Below are 18157 nucleotides of genomic sequence, written 5' to 3'. Positions count from 1 at the left end.
GGAGTGTTCAAACCCTTCCCCATGGTTTTCCCAGGCACTTAAAGAACCGGGGATAATTTTCTTGTCTATTTGCCAAGTTTCTCCAGAAGAAGGTCCGATGGGAGCCCCCGCACCCAGCCCTGCAGCAAGCACCCAACCCCCCTCCGCCCCTTGCACCCAGGGTCCTTAGCACCTCGGGGATGACAGATAAGGGCTATCGAGTCCCTGCATTGTGTGTAGCCCAGTTCCTTTGATCACACCAGCCCCCCCATCAGGCTGATACCATCTCTCCAGGTTTCAGCAGCCGGAGGTGGGTGCTGACTCACCGCCAAAGCACCCACCCAGGATGCTTCTCTCATGGGAGTCTCCAGCTGCAGCCCTGAGCAGTGCACACCCCATATAGCCCAAGATGCCCCCAGGGCTCAGTCCTGGGAAAACCCAACCTGGAACGCACTCACTCCTCTGTGCCGAGGTCCCCAAATTTGTCCTTTGCTCCCACAACCCAGTAATCTCTCCTGGAGCCCATCCAGACATTTTGTGAAGTTCTAGCTTTTAGTAAAACTTGATTGTTCTGCCTGGGAAGCCCCCCCTTGCTCTAGGCATGGAGGCCACAGGAGCCCTGTGTGCCCTGGGAATCCCTGTCCCTACCACACATCCAGGCATAGAAGAATCATTTGTCCAGGGACAAGGGCACCTGATGCAGACATCCAAGGCCTTAAGCCCCCACCTCACTTCCCCCATCTGTAACAAAACAGGGTGAGCCCACTGGTGTATTCAGGCACTATGGTGGTGTGGGTGAGACCCACATTATAGTCCAGGGCCTTTGTAATAAGGGGACAGAACTGGACAAAAACACCCTCTGTGATTTTCCCCTGGTCTAGGTTTGGAAGCACTGACTTCATACTGTCCTCCTACGCCAGCTGCAGCCCAGCAAGTTGTGCTGACAGGCAGCAGATCAGCGTTCCTCCAGGCATGGGGCTTCTGGAGATGAACCCCCTGTCTAGCTCTCCTTAGATAGTCCTGGAGTGGCTCCTTCACCATGGGACCCTGACCCACCATGTGCAGGACTGCAGCCCCTCTTTGGTGGGCAACTCAGGGGTATGCAGCACAACCCCCCACAATGGCCTTTCCATCACCTGCCACAGAAAAGTGTGGCCTGACCATGAATAAAACATCATCCGTCCTCATCCACTCTCTTAAAATCCCAAGCACCAGTGCCACATCACCACACTCAGCAAAGGGAGGATGAGCAGATGTACATCTCAGCCCACTCCAGCCTGCTACCATCTCAGCGAGCCATTAAAGCAGACACATTTCTTTATGCTCCCATTTTCTTAGCAGGATCCCATTGATTCCTGACTGCCTTAGACAGAGCCAGACCAAGCCTGGAACACTAGCAGGTTCCAGATATGGGCTCATGGAAGGATGCATCCATCCATCTTCTCTGGAGTAGCCAGAAGAGATGTGGTCACCGGTGCTCAAAGACCCTATACAATAACCTCACACAGCCACCCCCAAATCACCCAGAATCATTGAAATGTATTGGGGGGGGGGGGCACACAGGGAGAAACCCCACTGACTCCTTCCACATCCCCCAGCTAAAACCATCACTGCCACAATTGGCCCCCGTGCCTACAAAGGGGCCGGTTCAAAGTCAACGTCTCCCTTCCCCTCAGTCTGTATATGAAAGGACCAGGAATGCGTTTGAGGGCCGGGGAGGGGGAAAGGAGGGGGGCCTGGGAGGCTTCCCGGGGGGATGGAGAGAAAAAGTAGGTTGGCAGGAGGAGGGGGTCCAGCCCGGGAACAATAAATCAAAGGGAAAGGGAGTTACTGCGTAGCCAAGGAGCTTCTGAAACCCTGGGCCGCAGCAGGAGCCCGGGAGGAGCATGGCTGATGGCTGCCATCGGGGTCCCGCAGAGAGATTTCCTCTGCCCGCTGGCAGTGGGGCAGGCAGCAGCATAGCAGACAGTGGGCAGGTCTGCCTGCAAAACACTGGGTACAGGATCCTTAGTAGCACTGTCCAGGTAGTCCCTTGGCAGACTAAATCCAGCCCCTGCTGCGGAAGATGCTTCACCACTCTGGACATGGAAGCCCCGAGGTTCAGAAGCCACAGGGCTCACTCAGGGCTGCTCATGTCCCCGCAGGGTTTTTGAATCCTTAGTTCATTTTCCTGGGGCTGCCCTCCCTCCTGGAGCAGTTTGACACAGCCAGGATGGGCAGCCTGGTACATGTCCTGCCAGGCGTCAGGAACACTCATTAATTCCAGCTCATCCACCAGGCCATTTTTTCCCCTAAGAGGAATATCATCACGAGGCTTAGCTGTTCCGCTTCCCCTGACATGCAGCAGTGCCGTGTGCTGGGCCAGGGGCTGCTTCTGGCATTGTGGATACCGGTACCTAGATGCCAGTCCCTGAATGCCAGCTGTGGGTATGAGTCTCTGTCTGCCAGCCCTTCGGTGCCTGTCCCAGGGCATCGCTCCCTGGGTGCCAGTCCCTAGGTTCCAGCCGTCTCGGCAGCCAAAGCAAGTGCTTCATAAACATCATCAAGCACCTTCCCCGAGTTCCCCCGCCCACAGCCCCATTGCCATCCCGCCGCGGGGGAGGCTGCTCCAGCCTATCTCCTCGCCATATCTCCAGTGCGAGACGGCAGCAGCTCCCAGTAATCCGGGTTAATAAACAGGCAGCAGTGTCGGCAGCGGGATCACTCCCTGCCTTGCTCCGGCTGGGATCACGGGGTGCTGACGAAAGGAGCACTCTCGCCCTGCTCCTGCTGAGGTCAGAGGGTGCCCATGCTGTTGGTACCTGCCTGTACACAGGAACTGGCATCGGGCTGAGCCAAGCAGAGGCTGATGTTATGGCAGTGTCAGGATCGGGAAGGTTCCCAGTGCTGAGCCAGGAGGAAAGGAAAGGGGAAATGACTGGAGCCAGCCCAGGTAGCGCCATTGTGAAGGGCAGTGTGAAGGGCAAGTCTTTTAAGATAGAGAAAATATGGAGCGTGCTTCATTGTGGAGCCGATGGACACGATAGTTGGGGCTGCAATTCCTTTCCCGGCAGCACACTGAGCTCTGAGGTCCCAGGGACAGACACAGTCCTCCAAGCCACAACCCTTCTCTGTGGAGTAAGAGGAGAGGAACGGTGAGACTGTAAGGGGCCTTGGGAGTCTCAGATCTGTCCATGCTCCTCAAGGAGCTAAGAGGCTCAGTCAAGAAGACCGGGCAGTAAGAGGGGCAAGAGGTGATGGTCAAGCCCTGGGCTACCCCTGCTACTGCACGATGACACCGCCATCGCGCGGCTTGTCCTCTGTACTGGGGACAAGTGGCTGCCACAGCTGGATATGCTGCCTCACACCAGCCCCTGGCTCCAGTTCATGCCGCCAACAGCTCCCCAAAGCCATCTCGTTTCTTGCCTAGACTCCGCAGAGGTGGGGGTTCCCATGTGGGAAGACCCCGTGGCTGCTGCTGTCCCTAACACTGGCGCGGTGCTCCCCGAACAGCGTGGGGCCGGAGGGGTGCGAGGGACGTGGGTGTCCTCGAGTCCCCCGGCACTGCAGGGGTGCGAGCCCCGCGGCAAGATCGGTGTCCTCCCTGTCCCATCGGGGCTGCCCTGTCCGCCTCCCCGCCGGCACTGGGTGCGGCCCGGCGCAGCCCCCTCCCATAGCACCTTCTCTCCGTGCCCCCCGCCCCCCTGGGGGATCAAGTTCACGCCCGACCCACCGATGCGGGGCCCAATGGGGCCGGGCCCCATCTCCATCCGTCCCGGCCCGGCCCTGCCGCTCTCAGAGGCCCCAGCGGCGCCCCAGCAGGGAGGCATTGGCCGGCAGCCCCCGCATGGAGCCCTAGGGCAGCGGGCGGCGGGCAGCATGTTCAGCCCGGACGGGGGGCTGCCGGCCGCCCCTTTCGGCCTTCTGACCGACGCCGGACCGCCCTTCCCTCGCGGCAGCTTCGACGGGGCGCCCGCTCAGCCGCTCTTCTTCCCCTTCGCCGCCACCGCCGAGCCCGAGCCCGCCCGGGACCCGCCGCCGGCCCGCGCCTGGCTGCCCCCGCCCGCCAAGGTGGAGGCGCGGCCGGGCCGGCCCTGCAGCCAGCCCGAGCCCGAGCCCCGCACCGCCGCTTGCTGCGGCCCGGCCTGGCCGCCCCCGCCCTGGGCCGGCCCGTCGCCCTCCGGCCCCGCCGCCCTGCCCGGGCCGCCCTTCTCTGGCCCGGCTGCCCCTGCCTTCCCTGGCCCCCAGCTCTGCCCCGCCGCGCTGCAGCCGGGCTCCGGCGGCCCGTCGGGGCTGGGCAGCAGCGGCAGCTCCAGCGGCGCCGCCAGCGAGGGCGGACACTCCAGCGACAGCGGCGAGGAGGTGAGACCCGACGGGACGGGGACGGGGCGGGCTGCCCGGCCCCGCTCCCGCCGTCTGCACACAGTGTGCCTATGGGGCTTTCCTTCCCGTCTGGAGCCGCGGTTCACCGCCCCGACGGCAGGAGCTGCCCGGCTGCTCTCGTGTACCGCCGAGACCCGCCGGTGCCACCTGCCGGGGCCCACCGTCGGGTGCCCCCGGGAGAAGCCCTGACCCAGCGCTGGGGGTCGTCCCGCATGTGTCAGACTCTCCGCAGAGGGAGAGCCTTGGGGAGGCTGCTTTGGGGTAAGAAAGGGAGTTTTGGGAACTCGGGACCGCAGCTTCCCCTACGCGATGCGGCAGGGCCGTCTCGGGTAGCGATGTCGAAGGTCGGCTCCGGCGTGAAACTCGGGGCAGCGCAGCGCGGTCACCGAGGGCTCCTGGCCAGCCACCCCCGTCCCCTTCGGTCGGCTGCGTCCTCGGGCGCTGCTCCCGGAGCTCCTCGGGCACTGAAGTTTGCTGGGACAGAGACAGCCCGGAGACGAGGGCGGGAGGAATACGGGGGCAGCGGGGCTGGTTCCCGGCACGACTAAATTTGTGGTTTGCGCTAGTTTTTAGTATTTTTCAATGTTGACGTATCACGATCCCGCCCCGCGAAGAGGAGCAGCGACCGATGCCGGGGGCTGGTCCCTGATGGGGTTGGGAGAATTCGCATTGCCGCCAGTGGGTCGGAGCTGCGGCATGTCCCACGCCACAATCGATACATGTGTATCCTCGGGCCGCAACTGGCCGCTCTGGGTGGGAAGTGGTCATGAATGGCATTTTCTAGCTGGATGGTGATCTGGGACGGCATCCCTCCTCCGTGGGAGGGATGCTCTGAGTTTACCGGTGCCGATTATACGCCAGGAACTAATAGCCGTGGCTCGGTGACAGGAAAAACTCCTGAAAAACCCGAAACCCCGCTGAAAACGTGGAAATTGGGTAAAAGGCTTCAAAATGACCCCGTAGAGGCTAAAGGCTGCGTGGCAGAAAGGTGGGAAGCGCCTGGGCAGCCGCTTGCCAGAACGGAAGAGCCGGCTGGTAGCAAAGAGGTGCTCACGCGGCTCGGGGGCGGTTTTGTCCCTCTTCGCGGGAGTCTTTTCCCTGCTCCGGACGCAGGCGGGAGAGAGGCGGGTGAGGGGCTGCCTCAGCCGGGAGCCGCGGGGAAGTGGCCCACGCCGCGGGAGAACTGAGCGTCCCCGTGCGCACGTGTCGTGGATGAGTGAGACTCAGCCAGTGTGATAATTTGTGCTGCCTCTGGCCAGGCCAAGACGGCGCGAGCCAGAGGACAAAGGGAACATTTCCAAGGCGTGTTGCGGCAGAGCAGGAGCTCTTGGTGCCCTTGTGCTAGCCTTGCCGTGCCAGATTGGGTCGAGCTGAGCAGTGTGCGTGGTCGGGGTGGATCCTGTATGAGCCTGCTCGGTGTCAGTGCTCCCGAGGGCTCAGCCGAACCCTCTTCTGCCGCTGTCCTTCGGGGACCACAACAGACCCTGGACTCTGGGCGCGAGTTGTCCCTTCTCAGTGTCTTTCTGCCCTTGCCAGGATGCACCAACCTCAGGAGAGCTGGAGCAGTTCGCCAAGGACCTCAAGCACAAGCGCATCATGCTGGGCTTCACCCAGGCTGACGTGGGGCTGGCGCTGGGCACCCTCTACGGTGAGGAGTCGGGTGGGGTCGGGGAGGGAGGGAAAGCCCTGGAGTTACCCCATAGCCGCTGGGAAGGGAGAGGCCCACGAGGGATTTGAAATCACTTGGGATGATTCCTGCTCCTTGACGACCTGCAAAGGAGGCGGGGGGGGGGGGGGGCGCGGGGGGGAAGCCCCTCCTGGAGGGATATCTCCAGATCTGCGGTGAGATAGAATCTTCGAGCTCACAGGGAACTGGTCTGAAATAGCTACAGTTGCTTACTGAGATGTATTTTTGGGCTTTAAATCCCTGTTGAAGGAACAGGGAGAATGCCTTTCCTGGTCGCCCAGGAACAGCACAATATTGGGGGTGGTCCTGAGGATCCTGAGGAGCTGCTGGCGAGGGAAGCTGTGTGTTATGTAATGCTCTGCCTGCCTTGCCCGTGCAGGGAAGATGTTCAGCCAGACAACCATCTGCCGCTTCGAAGCGCTCCAGCTCAGTTTCAAGAACATGTGCAAGCTAAAGCCACTGCTGCAGCGCTGGCTCAACGAGGCGGAGAACACAGACAACATGCAAGAGGTGCTGGGCTGAGGGGGCTGGGAGCCGGGTACCTCCAAACCCTGAGCCAGGTAGTTGCTGATACCCCATTCTCCTCCCTCTCTCCCACTTGCTTTCAGGGAGAGAAGAGGGGAACAGAAGGCATCTTGTGCCACAGCATGATCTTGCTGCATGGCTTAAGTCTGGCTTGAGGGCAAACCACTGGGTTTCATCTACTGTTAGGCTGGGGGAGGAAGTCCAATCCCCCTGCAGACACGTTGTGATTGTGGCAGCTCCCATTTTGAGTAGACAGGTCCTGCTGGAATCTCAGATAGACTGATTGTGCAGCTTGCTGCTCCCTGGGGAACCTGTGGAGGATGCAGAAATATGTGTCCAGCCTCACTGCTGGCAGTGCTGGGACACTGGGAATGGCTCCAGTCACAGTGGAATGATGCTCAGTGGAGAGTCACAGGGACACAATCTGTGCCCCAAGCTCTGCAGCCAGCCACACATGTGTCCCAAGCCTGGTGGAGACTCTTCCACTTGGTAACAAAACATTATCCCTCTCTCATTCCCAGATGTGCAATGCAGAACAAGTACTAGCCCAAGCGCGGAAGAGAAAACGCAGGACCAGCATCGAGACCAATGTGAAAGGGACACTGGAGAGCTTCTTCCGCAAGTGTGTGAAGCCCAGTCCCCAGGAGATCTCCCAGATCGCTGAGGACCTCAACCTGGATAAAGATGTAGGTTGGGAGGGTGGAGAGGATGGGTGCCCTAATGATGCCAGCTCCTGAGCACCTGACAGTCTGATACTTTAGCTCACAACAAAATGAAATACACATGAAGAGATGTAAACAGCTGCCCTTTAGCTGTGCCAGACGGTTAGGATATATATGGCTCATCAATATGAAAAAGAAAAACCACTTGGTTCCAGAGAAGGCTTTTGTTCATACATTTAATATTTAAAACTTAAGAGAGATAAAAATAGTTCCCAGACCCAACTACAGCCATCCGTGTTTGTGTATATAAATACGTGAAAGTAATTTGATAACGTAATCCTTTGATACTAATTCATCTCTGGAGAAGCTGATTTTTGATCCCAAAAACCCACATGGATAGTTGCAATGTTTTTATTCTGAAGTGGAAATGCTCCAGAAGAGAAAAAACCACAACCCACTAACAATGCACGTGTTTGCGTATTGGCTTCATCTGGCTATGCTACCAGCCTTTGGAGAGAAGCCTTTCTTTCAATTTTGTTATCTTCTTTCCTATTTAACATATGCCATTTTTGTCATCTCTCAACTCCGGAAGCAGTGGGAAAGTGGTCATGGCTGAAGGTTGTTTGAACTGAGCCTAGCAAGGAGTTGTGACAGGGAGGGGGCTGCACTGGTAGGTTGGGGTGCTGTGGAGATGCCACCAGCAGAAGGATCTCCTTGTCAACCACATGGTGTGCCTGGGTTACCCCCTCACCTTTCTCTGTTTCCCTTCCCACAGGTAGTCCGGGTCTGGTTCTGCAACCGGCGTCAGAAAGGCAAACGGCTGCTGCTGCCCTACAGCAACGAGGCAGAGGGGATGATGTATGACATGAACCAGCCCCTGGTGCCCTCCACTCTGCCCATCCCAGTGACGTCCCAGGGCTACAGCCTGGCACCCTCCCCTCCTGTCTACATGCCGACCTTCCACAAAGCTGAGATGTTCCCACAAGCGCTGCAGCCTGGGCTCTCCATGAGTAACAGCGGCCACTGAACCAGGGGCTGTAGGCTCACTGCAGGTGGGCTGGTGCTCTGAGGCAGCCCCCCCTTGCCCTTGGCTCACACAGGCATAGCCCTGCTTCTGCTCACTGGGCTGATGTGTGCGGCTTTTGGGGTGCGAGGGGCTGAGAGCCTGACCCAGGGATGGTGCCTGCTCTCTGCAGATGCTCCCAGCCCTTCCCTGTTACGTGAGCTTAGTGGTCCCAGCAGCGTAGGCCCCCCTCTGACCTCTCCTGGGGGCAGCTCCTCCTGCCCCACTGCACCCTCTGAAGCCACATGTGCCCAGGGCTCTTGAGTCCGTGCCTGGCCCCAGCCCAGCTGCTCTCCTGTGAGACTGGCTTGACCCAGTATTTTTTAGATTTTGGGGAAGGGTCGGGGGAGGTGGTGGTTTTATTATTTTTTAAAGGTTTTTGGTTGTAGTTTTTAAAAAGCAAAAATTTTTGTAGTGATCTAGTTTCCCAGGTGTCTCCTTCTGCCCTGTCATGTAGAGAATGGCTGGGGTGCCATGCCCAGGGCCAATGGCTCTGGTGGCTTTGCCCACCCTCCTGGGTGGCCATGATGAGCCGAGGGCTGGGGCAAGAGAAGATGAGCCCCTCACCCTGTGGCACAAGAGAGCTTCACTGCTCTGTGGGGCAGCTGATAAAGCTTGTTTGGGATTTTGGGGGGTGGGGGGTCCTCCCCAGTGCTTTGTGCCCAGCATCACCCCCCACCCACCCCCCTCGCCGCTCTCCAGCTGCTGTCTCCTGCCCCAGCCCAGCTGCCCAGAGATCACCTTTCCCTGGAGGGCCCAGCCCAGGGGGCTTGCACCACCCTGTCCATGCTGCTAGCACCCCATGCCTTCCAGCCTGCTGTAGTTAATGATGATTTTTATTTTTTTTGTTCTTAATCACATTCCCTCTGGCAGTGAAATAAACCTCAGAGTTCTTTGAGGCAAGAATGAGTTAACCCTTTCCTTGCATCCCTGCTCCTGCAGCCCAGCAGTTGAGGGTTGGCTGCATGCAGGGGCATAGCAGGGCTGGAGCAAGGCAGCCTAAGAAGGTTGACATGTCCCCATCATGCCAGCAACATTCAGCTCTTGACTGCCTGCAGCTTTGTCACCCTCCACAACTGGTGGCAGCTTGGCCCTGGAGTGGTACCAATTTGTCAGAACTGTTGCCCCCCAAAGCAGAGGGGGTCAAAAGTGAAGGGAAGGGGTCATCTTCCACCCAGTTCAAGCTGCTGGATTGCTATAACTGCTTCTGGGAAGGTTGGAAGGTTGGAAGCAGTGTGAGCTTTCTTGTAGGCTGCTCCAGCAGCTGGCAGGGACAGAGAAGAACTAAGGAGGATGTACCAAGGTGGGTGGTGAAGAGGTGTGGAAAGCTGAGGCTGTCCTCATTGTAGGGGGGAGGGATGTATGTTCCCATATGTGGTCCAGCTGAGGCAGTCTCTGGTGGGGTGATAACAACCCAGCCATGCAGGTCCATTGGGCACTGGGAGCTGAGCTGGTGAGAGCAGGGATGTCGGTGAGAGCAGGGATGTCTGGGGGATAACCCTTTACTTTTTCCCACCCCAGTCCATTCTCTCGAGGCCCCTTCCCCTGAGCAGAATGAAATCCCCAATCAAGCCTGTAGGGAAACTTTTGGAAAGCCCTGTTTTCAGCTTGATGAGTGGTAGCTGGGACTTTGCTCTCTAGGGCTACCTGGAATAGGGGCAACAAAGGCAGCTGCTCACAGGGCACCTTGGGACCCTGCAGAAGGCTGGGCTGGGCTAGATTCCAACTTTATGGGGCAGTGCCCTTCTGCATCCCTGCTTGCTCCCCAGAGCCTCCTACTTGCCTGCCCACAGGGTAGGGGCACAGCTGTGTGTGGCATCCATCGGAAACTGTCCCTTGTTGCTGCTGCCCAGTTCTGCCTGGCACTTGAGGGGTGCAGGAAGCTGGCAGGGTCAGAAGCAGAAATATGAGACAGATGTCATCTCCCAAAGGTTTGCTTCTCTCCGCATTTTCACTGTCTGGTTTTCTGCATGCAGCCATACAAGACCTGCAGCCCACCATGGGACCTCCCTCCATCCTGCTACCCTGGCACCCCCTGCCCATGAGTACCTAGAATCTGTCTGTGGGCACCCACAGCCCCTCCTGTTCCGCTTCTGGTTGACCCAGAAAAACAAAGCGGAAAGCGGAAGCCACAGAAGTCAGAAAAGCACAGTGTGCTCATCCAGCTGCCACCTCACCAGGGCTGTGCCAGGGAAGGGATGTCCCCTCTGCTGCATCTCAGTCTTCCTGGGCACCCAGCAGCTCACAGGGTGGTAGAGGTGGGGTTTGGTGACTTCAGGGCCACTGGGAAGAAAAATAGGAAGCTTGTGACAAAAAATAATTGTTTATATCAAGGGAGTTGATGGCACTGAGTAGAGGGGCGAAAAGCAAGGCACAGATGGAGCAGTCATGTCTTACCCCTCGTCCTGTCAGCTCCGATATCACCACTGATCCCAGATGGGTACTGTCACTATTGGACACAAAATGAATACACAGAAGCTTGGTAAGTTCAAAAGAGAAAAAGAGCAAATTTTATTTCTGACCTCGCAATATATAGAATTCCAAAAGTGACAGCGGACTGGAGAATGAAATTGCCACCTCTCCAACCACACTGGTCAAACCAACACTCCGTCAATTCTCTCCTCCCACAAAGAATGCGAAACAATCATTATTTACATGAACAGTTAATGAGAACTCCAGTGGAAATACGTAAACATTATCAGAAGGCATAGAAAACTTTTAAAAGGACTTTAAAACTTTCAAAAGCACTGTAAAAGAAAACACTTTTAAAAATCAGGGCAACGGGTATTTTTTGGGATGCCCATGGTGCAGGGTGCTCTTACTGCAGGGTTTCCCCAGTGCCATGTGCTCATGTGCAAGTTGCCCACAGGACTGGCTTTGCTTCAGGGTAGTGAAAGCCTCCAGAAGCTGTCAGCTCACTGGCTTCCTGTCACAGCGGGGAGGGGGTGACAAACCAGTGCCCCATGGCCTGCCTGGCAGCACTGAGATTGCTCTGAGAGCATCCACTGTCCTGTGGCTCCTCTGTGGCACCCGTGGCTCAGGGGTGGGGAAGGAAATGGGTGTTGCCAGGAAGAGGGGGAGCAGATGCTGTCCTTCCTCCCTGGCCATTGGGTAATGGCCCCCCTGGGCTGAGGCCCACTCCTCCAGCCCAGTCACAAATGTCGCCACAGGGCCTCTGCTGCCAAAACTTCGGCACTCAGCAGGTGCTGGGGGGACATTGAGCATCACAGGGGAAGGCTGGGGAGACCTGAGCTACCCACCACCCCTCTGCCCTGCCCACACCACATGCACAGCCTCAGCAGCATTGTGCCATTAATTTCCAAAGCACCTGGTCCTGCCAGCACCCTGGCAAGGTGTTCAGTGTTAGGTGGGAGTGGTAAGTCCTGTTTCACAAGAAATGAAGTCATAGGGAGTTGCTGGAAGTGCAGTGTGACAACAGCTGGGTTGGGAGGAGAGTGGGGGCTCCTGTCCTTGTTTCACATCCTGTGTGCAGGAGGGTGCCTCGTGCATCTCCCACCCCTGCCTGCATTCATCCCAAGGGTCCCAGCGCACTAGGAGTTGAACCAGCTCTGCAGGTCAGGATAGAGGTGGCCATGGGGCAGGCGGGGGTAGGCTGTGCAGATAGAACAGATCCGCTCCCTCCAGTCGGTGTAGAGTTTCACACTGAACCTCCTCTGCCAGGCAAAGAACTGCTGGTAGCGGCTGGAGTTCATGGTCTTCAGGAAGGTGGCCAGCTCCTCCAGGGAGCCAAAGTCGTTAACATGGATGAAGGAGTCTGCAGGAACAAACTGCTCATAGTTGGCCCTGGGTGGCCCCAACACCACAGGCACGGTGCCGGCCAGCAGTGAGTTCCTCCAGAGTTTCTCTGTGATGTAGTCCCGGTGGATGGAGTTCTCAAAGGCCAGGTAGAACTTGGACTTGGATATTGTTGACAAGAGGCAGTCCTTGCAGAGGGGCTTGTTGTTTGCTTTCCCATATATATTCACATGGAGGTACCTGGAAAGGTTCTTGTAGACTTCAGCTCTTTTCTGAGTCCTGTGGTAGTTGCTGATAACCCAGGACACCAAGTTGGTCTTTGCAGGGATGTTCACAGTGGCTGACCGGTTGGGCACAAGCTTGCCATAGGGGATGAAGATGTCTGAATCCTGTCTGTAAGTCATCACCCAGTTGAAGGTCCTGTTCCATGCTGCTAGAGCTCTAGTGTTTGATGGGGACTCCAGGGAGACCCACACCCAATTCTGCCCTGGCAACCTCTCCTTGGGCAATTTGTCCCGGCCAGGCTGGAGCCTGGAATGGGGGAACACCACCACATTGGCCTGGTGCAGGAGCTGCTGCTCTGTGGTGAGTTGGCAGCCTGTGATACTGTACAGCTCATGGCACACGTCTCTGCTGACATTGGGGACCTGCTTGGAGGGCCATTCCCACACCAGGATCACCAATGGCTCCCTGTGTTTAGAGTCTTCTCCAGAGCCCTTGGAAGGGTTGAGGAAGAACCTCAGGGTCCAGAGGGTGGTTACAAACACTCCAGCAGTGACCAAGGCCTTCACACCAGACCGTCCCCATGGTGACCATCGCAGCGGCAATGCCCAGGGCATGCTGGTGGGTTGGCTGTCACCTCATCGGGTGACAGAGCTGACACCTGTGAGAGAGGAGAGGCCACTGAGGACCATCAGTTCAGCTTGCCAAGGACGAGGAGTGGTGGGGAGGCACTGTGGCCAGAGGGGCCAAAGAAAGGCCTTTATCATGGCATCAGCATCCGCCCCAGAACCCTCTGCCTCCCTGTGCCACAGAGTTCCCTATGCAGGTTGTATCACCCCAGGGTGGCCTTTGTTCATGCTCCTGTAGTCCCTAGTGACCTTTGAGGGAGCACAAATGTTTCTGGGAGGGGCAGAGTTGATAGGAAGTAGCCACCTGTGCCCCTTTGCCCCACCTGGCTGACCCTACTACAGGCAGTCCTTGCTTCCTCTGTGCCTTAGTTTCCCCACCTGACACACAACCACAGTCTCAGTCTTTCTTGCTTTGCCCAGAATAGGTCAAACCTGACATGCAGCCAGCCTTGCCACTGCTGTGCACTAAAGGACAAGAGGGAATGTCCTGGTCCCACCTGATTAGCCCCACAGTGACACTTTGTCTGCAAAATGGGGTGACTGATTCTGAAGTCCAAAACTCTGATGAGGGCCAAGTTTGGCAGTGTCCTGCCCAAGAAGTGCCAACTCACCCCAGCATTCTCCTGTGACAACGGCAAGGAAATTCCCAGGCTCGAGGTGCCCTCCCCAGGTCAGGGTGCACTCCCCAGTCCCCAGCAGGCTGAGGCTCAAACACTCACATTTTATATTTAGGATGTCACAGATGACCAGTGCCCCACTGTGTGGGCACAGAGGGGAGGGAGGACAGAGAGAGCAGGGAGGACAGTGCAGCACTTGGGGCTGCCACTGGTGGGTCTCAGCTTGCAGGCACATGGGCCCGTACCAGCTGTGGTATGGATGCTCACCCTGCCAGGGTGCCCATCGGCCTGCCTCGGGCTTCTGTGGTTTAACCAGCAGCACTGCTGGGAGTGGAGCAGTGGCAGAGATGGAGAGGGAGATGGTTGGCTGCACTGGGGACCAGCCACCAGCTTAAGCCTCCTCTGGAAAGCTGGTCCCACTGCAGGGCTCAGAGCATTTAGCACCATAGGTGGTTTCTCCTTTTGTGGAAACCTCTGGAAACATGTGGGCTGCCTGAGCCCTGCTGCCAGCTTTGGGGTCTCCTGGAAAGCAGTGCCCTACTTTCCCACCCACCCCAGCACTGCAGTTTGGCTACAAAAAAATCCCTTCCCCACCTTGGCCCAGTCCGTCTGTCCTGCTAAAATGCATGAGCTAAGTTTAAGCTCCAGAAAAATCTGGCATGGGAAGCAGAAAGGACTGGGAAAACTTTGCTGGTTCCCCACACTGCACATCAGTGCTGCAGGTCTCTGTCCCCAGCAGCAGAAATGTTGCTTCTGTTTTGGGGATGTTGCCCCCATTTTGGGGATGCTTTGAAAGGAAAACCCCTGCGCTAGCCGTGGCAGAGGCCACCCCATTTCTCAGCCCCTCTCCCCTCGGTGGTCAGTAATGTTGAACTCAGACTTACTGTGATGGAGGTGTGCGAGGTGCCAGATGCGTCTGCCTGGGTGCTGCTGGGCTGGGGCATTCAAGGGCTTCCTCTTTTTTTTCAGCTTTGCCTTGTGCCAGCCCCACAGCAGGTCCTTCCTGCTCCATGTGTCAGCTGGCACACCCCACTCCCAGCACTTCCCTGCACTGCGCTGGGGGGTGGGTACCCTGTGACTGGGTGGGTGCCCCATGGTAGGGTGTACATTCTGGCCAAATGGGCACCCCATGGTGGATGCATGGCCCAGAATAAGGTGGGTGCCCCGTGGCTGGGTAGGTGCCCTCAGCCTTGACAAGGTGCCACCCATCTGCCACCCGCAGCTTGGTTGCAAACAGGATATCAACTCCCACTGACTCATCCTGAAAACATCAACAGCCCTGAAGTGCCACCGAGCTCTGGGCACTGTCCTGTCTTGGATGTCTCCAGCCAAAAGGGGAAGCAGGCACGTATGAGCCTCAGCAGTGTGTACATGGAGAGCTGCCTTCTCTGCTCCTGCCCCAGTTCTGCCCTGCTCCATGTCTGGCTCAGTTTTGTCCTTTGCTGGCATTGCTGTTCAAGACCCAAGTCTCCATGAAAGCCCTGGCAGGCAAAATGAGATGGGGAAACTGAGGCAGAGGCAAGGAGATGTGCATCAAGGTGTGCACCATTGTCCCTGAAGCTGGCAAGGGTATGCCCTACGCCTTGGCACACAGGGAGCTGGGAAGAGGGCTCCAAACTACTCCCTGGGGGTTCTCAGGCTGCTCCAGTGCCCCAGGGATCTGCACCCTCATTCCTGCTTGCTGCTAGCCTCTTGGGATCCCTGTTGGGCACAATGCCATGGTGCCATGCCACAGTATAGCAGTGCTCTGTGGTTTCAATGACACCCCAGGAGCCCTCAAAGGCCAACTGCAGCCCCAAGGGAAGGTGCTCCTTCTTCCACACCCACGTCTGTTTCCTGTCATCTTTTCTCACTCCTTTTCTGCATTTCTTCCCCCACATGATTGAGAGCTCAAGTACTACAGTTCATTCCCAGGGCACCATTCCCAGCCTTGCCTGCCCTAGCCTTGCTGTCTGTGGGCAGTATCCCTGCCTGGCTGGAGCATTTGGCATCATCCTGCTGCTGCCCCATAGCTTGAGAACCCAGGGCCCCATGGACTGGGGTCATTCCCCTCCATGGAGGACAGCACTGGAGACAATATTTCCATAGGGTATTCAGGATGGCTAGTAGAGCAGCTGGGAGCTTTTCCCTGGCACTTAATACCCACACTTAATGTGTGGGTACTGCCCCAGGATACCCTGGGTATCCTGGGTGTGCAAGGACAATGCCCTAGGAGGACTTGCAGCCAGTGGATCCAAACACCCTGACCCTGTGGCCCAAGGGACATGGCTCTAAGCCAGGCAGGGAGCCAGGGCCAGTGCTGCCTGGGTGGGTTGGTCAGAGATCAAGGCCAGGGGCCAGGCCATGAGACCATCAGGAATACTGACCATCAGGACAGCACCAGCACAGAGCAGAGAGACGTATGTGTGTGGGTACTGACATCTGCAGATGACTTCATACAAAGACAGGAACTTGGTCACCCTGCAAGGAAGTCCCCTGAGAGGTGCTCAGGGCTCCCTGTTCCCAAGTCTTCAGGGCTTGTCCATGGAGGAGATGGGCCACAAGGTCTTTGGAGCTTCTAGCCCAGGGAGGAGCTGGGCTTCAGGCCCTGGGTCCTTGGAGGATTTTTACCACAGTGTCTCTGGGACTGTGCTGCCCCATGGTACACTACTGGGTCTGTCCCTTGCTGACTTCTTGGGGTTTCCATGGCCATGCCAAACAGAAGGGCAACTGTGAAGCTCCTCAAGACCCACCCAGGGGCAGCAGGAGGGAAGGTGCAGGAGACCCAGGTCAGGGCTTTGACCCACTCATGGGTCCCCGCATTGTGCCCCTCCAAGCTGAGGACCCTGCTGCAGGACAGGGGCTTGGAGATGCGCCTTGTGTGGGCTGTGTGTAAACCACACACAATTCTTTGTCTAGGAGTCTAGGGTCCGTCCTTCCCCAGGGACCTAGTAAAAGCCCAGCTCCCCTCAGTTCTGGGCATCTCTGCTGCCCATAGCCCTGTCTGCACACCCAGCAGCCCTCACAAACCAGTCATCCTCACCAGAACACAGAGCTAGGCACACAGAGCCTCTCCACCACCACATCACTAGGCATCCTTTGTCCTCCTGGACCTCAGCAGTGTTTTGCCCAGAAGTCTGAGGAATAATGCTGCTTTGTGTTGGACAAGGAGAGATTTTGTTAGACCTGGGCAGCTGCCAAAGGACCTGCCCTGAGCACAGGCACCCTTGGCAGCACCACTGGGGCTGGGGCAGCCAGAGAGAGATTCACTGCTGCTGGCTACACTTGGCCCATGAAGAGCATGGAGTGTGAGATGGTTACAGAGAGCTGGAAGAGAGGAGAGGGAATGGGGAGAGATGGGTGAGGGAGAGCAGGAAGAGGGAGGGACAGGTGGGAAATGGAGAGGACAGGAACCAGAGGGATAGGAAAAGGGAGGGGAAGAAGGATGGGAGAATGGATGGAAGGAAGGACAGATGGAAAGAAAAAAAGATGGCAGGAAGGAGGAAAAGAAAGAAGAAAGGATGGAAGGAAGGATAGATGGGAGGATAGATGGACAGATGGAATGAAATATGGATAGGAGGAAGGATGGATGAATGGCAGGAAGAAGGATGGATAGAAGAAGAGTGGATGGGATTAAGGAGGAGAGCTGGCCTGGTTCAGTCCTTACTGCTGAGGGCATCCAGCCCTGGGTTCAGAGCCGCCAGGAGACAAGATGTGGCAGCAAGGTGGTCCATCCAAAAACACCCAGCACATGCCCATGGGACAGGTCAGGCAGGAGCAGGGTGGGCAGCACCCAAGAGGAGGGACAGCCGTGGCACCCTGGTACACAGATCCCGCAGCCACGGGCTAATCCTTCCCGTCCTGGGGAGCAGCAGGGGCAGAAGCGCGGAGGTGACCCGAGTATGGCTGAGGGGCGGGAGGGCGGCGGCTCGAGGGGAGCGAGGATTCCCCGGCCGCTGGGGCAGCAGCCCCGCTCTGTACAGTCAGCACCGGGGCCGCTGCCGCCGGGACGAGCCGAGCCCGGGCCGCGCTGCGGGCGGGTCCGGCGGTGCCTTTAAGGGGCGGCCGCCGCGGGCCGGGGGTGGCGCTGGTGCTGCGCAGGGTCGGGGCGGGTGCGGCGGAGCCAGGCCTGGGCCGAGGCCGGCAACCCACGGCCGGCAGTAGGCACCGGCTGGGAGGGGATGGCGGTGGGCGGTGGGTGACCGCGGAGCTGAGCGCGGCGCGGCCCTTCGGCGGGGCCAGCCCGACCCGACCATGGGGTTCCTGCATCAGCTCCATCTTCTGCTCTGGAAGAACGTGACACTGAAGCGGCGCAGCCCGGTGAGCGGGGGCGAGGGGGCCCTGCAGCCCGAGGGGCAAGGCCGGGCCCCGCGCGGAAGTGGTGCCGGAGGATTCCCCCGGTCCCTCGGCCCGGCGATGTCCGCCTGCCTCGGGCCAGCCGTGCATGAATTCTCCGGCCCGCGCGGCCCCGGGCTCTGTGTGGCAGCAACAGTTGGGGCTCTCCCGCTTCGCTGTCGTGTCCGTGAGGCCGCTCGGTCCCCGGGGCCGCAGGGGGAGCCCAGGACCGGGGCTGGATGTCGCCCCCCCGCGGGTGGGATCGCTCCTCGAGCCCCGATACCCGCCGGGTTTAAATAGGTTTTCAGTCCATATGTGGGTCGGAGCCGCCTATCTTCCGC

General features: G+C 58.2%; 3 protein-coding genes across 6 annotated transcripts in view; 2 read left to right on the top strand and 1 right to left on the bottom strand.

The window, feature by feature from the left end:
* The first annotated feature begins 3837 nt into the window (after positions 1 to 3837).
* On the top strand, positions 3838 to 9171 carry LOC100228280 (POU domain, class 5, transcription factor 3-like). Its single transcript, XM_030286772.4, has 5 exons — positions 3838 to 4320; positions 5878 to 5989; positions 6408 to 6538; positions 7075 to 7239; positions 7991 to 9171. Exons 1-5 carry the CDS (start codon positions 3838 to 3840, stop codon positions 8240 to 8242), a joined length of 1143 nt encoding a protein of 380 aa, XP_030142632.2. The 3' UTR covers positions 8243 to 9171.
* A 1590-nt stretch (positions 9172 to 10761) lies between these two features.
* Positions 10762 to 14699, bottom strand: FUT7 (fucosyltransferase 7). Its single transcript, XM_002192561.5, has 2 exons — positions 14387 to 14699; positions 10762 to 12917 (listed from the first exon to the last, which is right to left on the bottom strand). Exon 2 carries the CDS (start codon positions 12871 to 12873, stop codon positions 11830 to 11832), a length of 1044 nt encoding a protein of 347 aa, XP_002192597.1. The 5' UTR covers positions 12874 to 12917; positions 14387 to 14699; the 3' UTR covers positions 10762 to 11829.
* A 2901-nt stretch (positions 14700 to 17600) lies between these two features.
* The window catches only part of ABCA2 (ATP binding cassette subfamily A member 2), a 33231-nt gene continuing 32674 nt past the window's right edge, over positions 17601 to 18157 (top strand). For all 4 annotated transcript variants that reach the window (XM_030286909.4, XM_072936511.1, XM_030286906.4 and 1 more), the window contains exon 1: positions 17601 to 17801. In XM_030286909.4, the coding sequence (XP_030142769.4) occupies positions 17736 to 17801 (66 nt within the window). In that variant the 5' untranslated portion in view covers positions 17601 to 17735. The remainder of the gene's footprint in view (positions 17802 to 18157) is intronic.

The sequence above is a fragment of the Taeniopygia guttata genome, chromosome 17 (genome assembly GCF_048771995.1).
Source record: "Taeniopygia guttata chromosome 17, bTaeGut7.mat, whole genome shotgun sequence".
Lineage (NCBI taxonomy): Eukaryota > Metazoa > Chordata > Aves > Passeriformes > Estrildidae > Taeniopygia > Taeniopygia guttata.
This window is presented reverse-complemented; position numbering and strand designations above follow the sequence as displayed.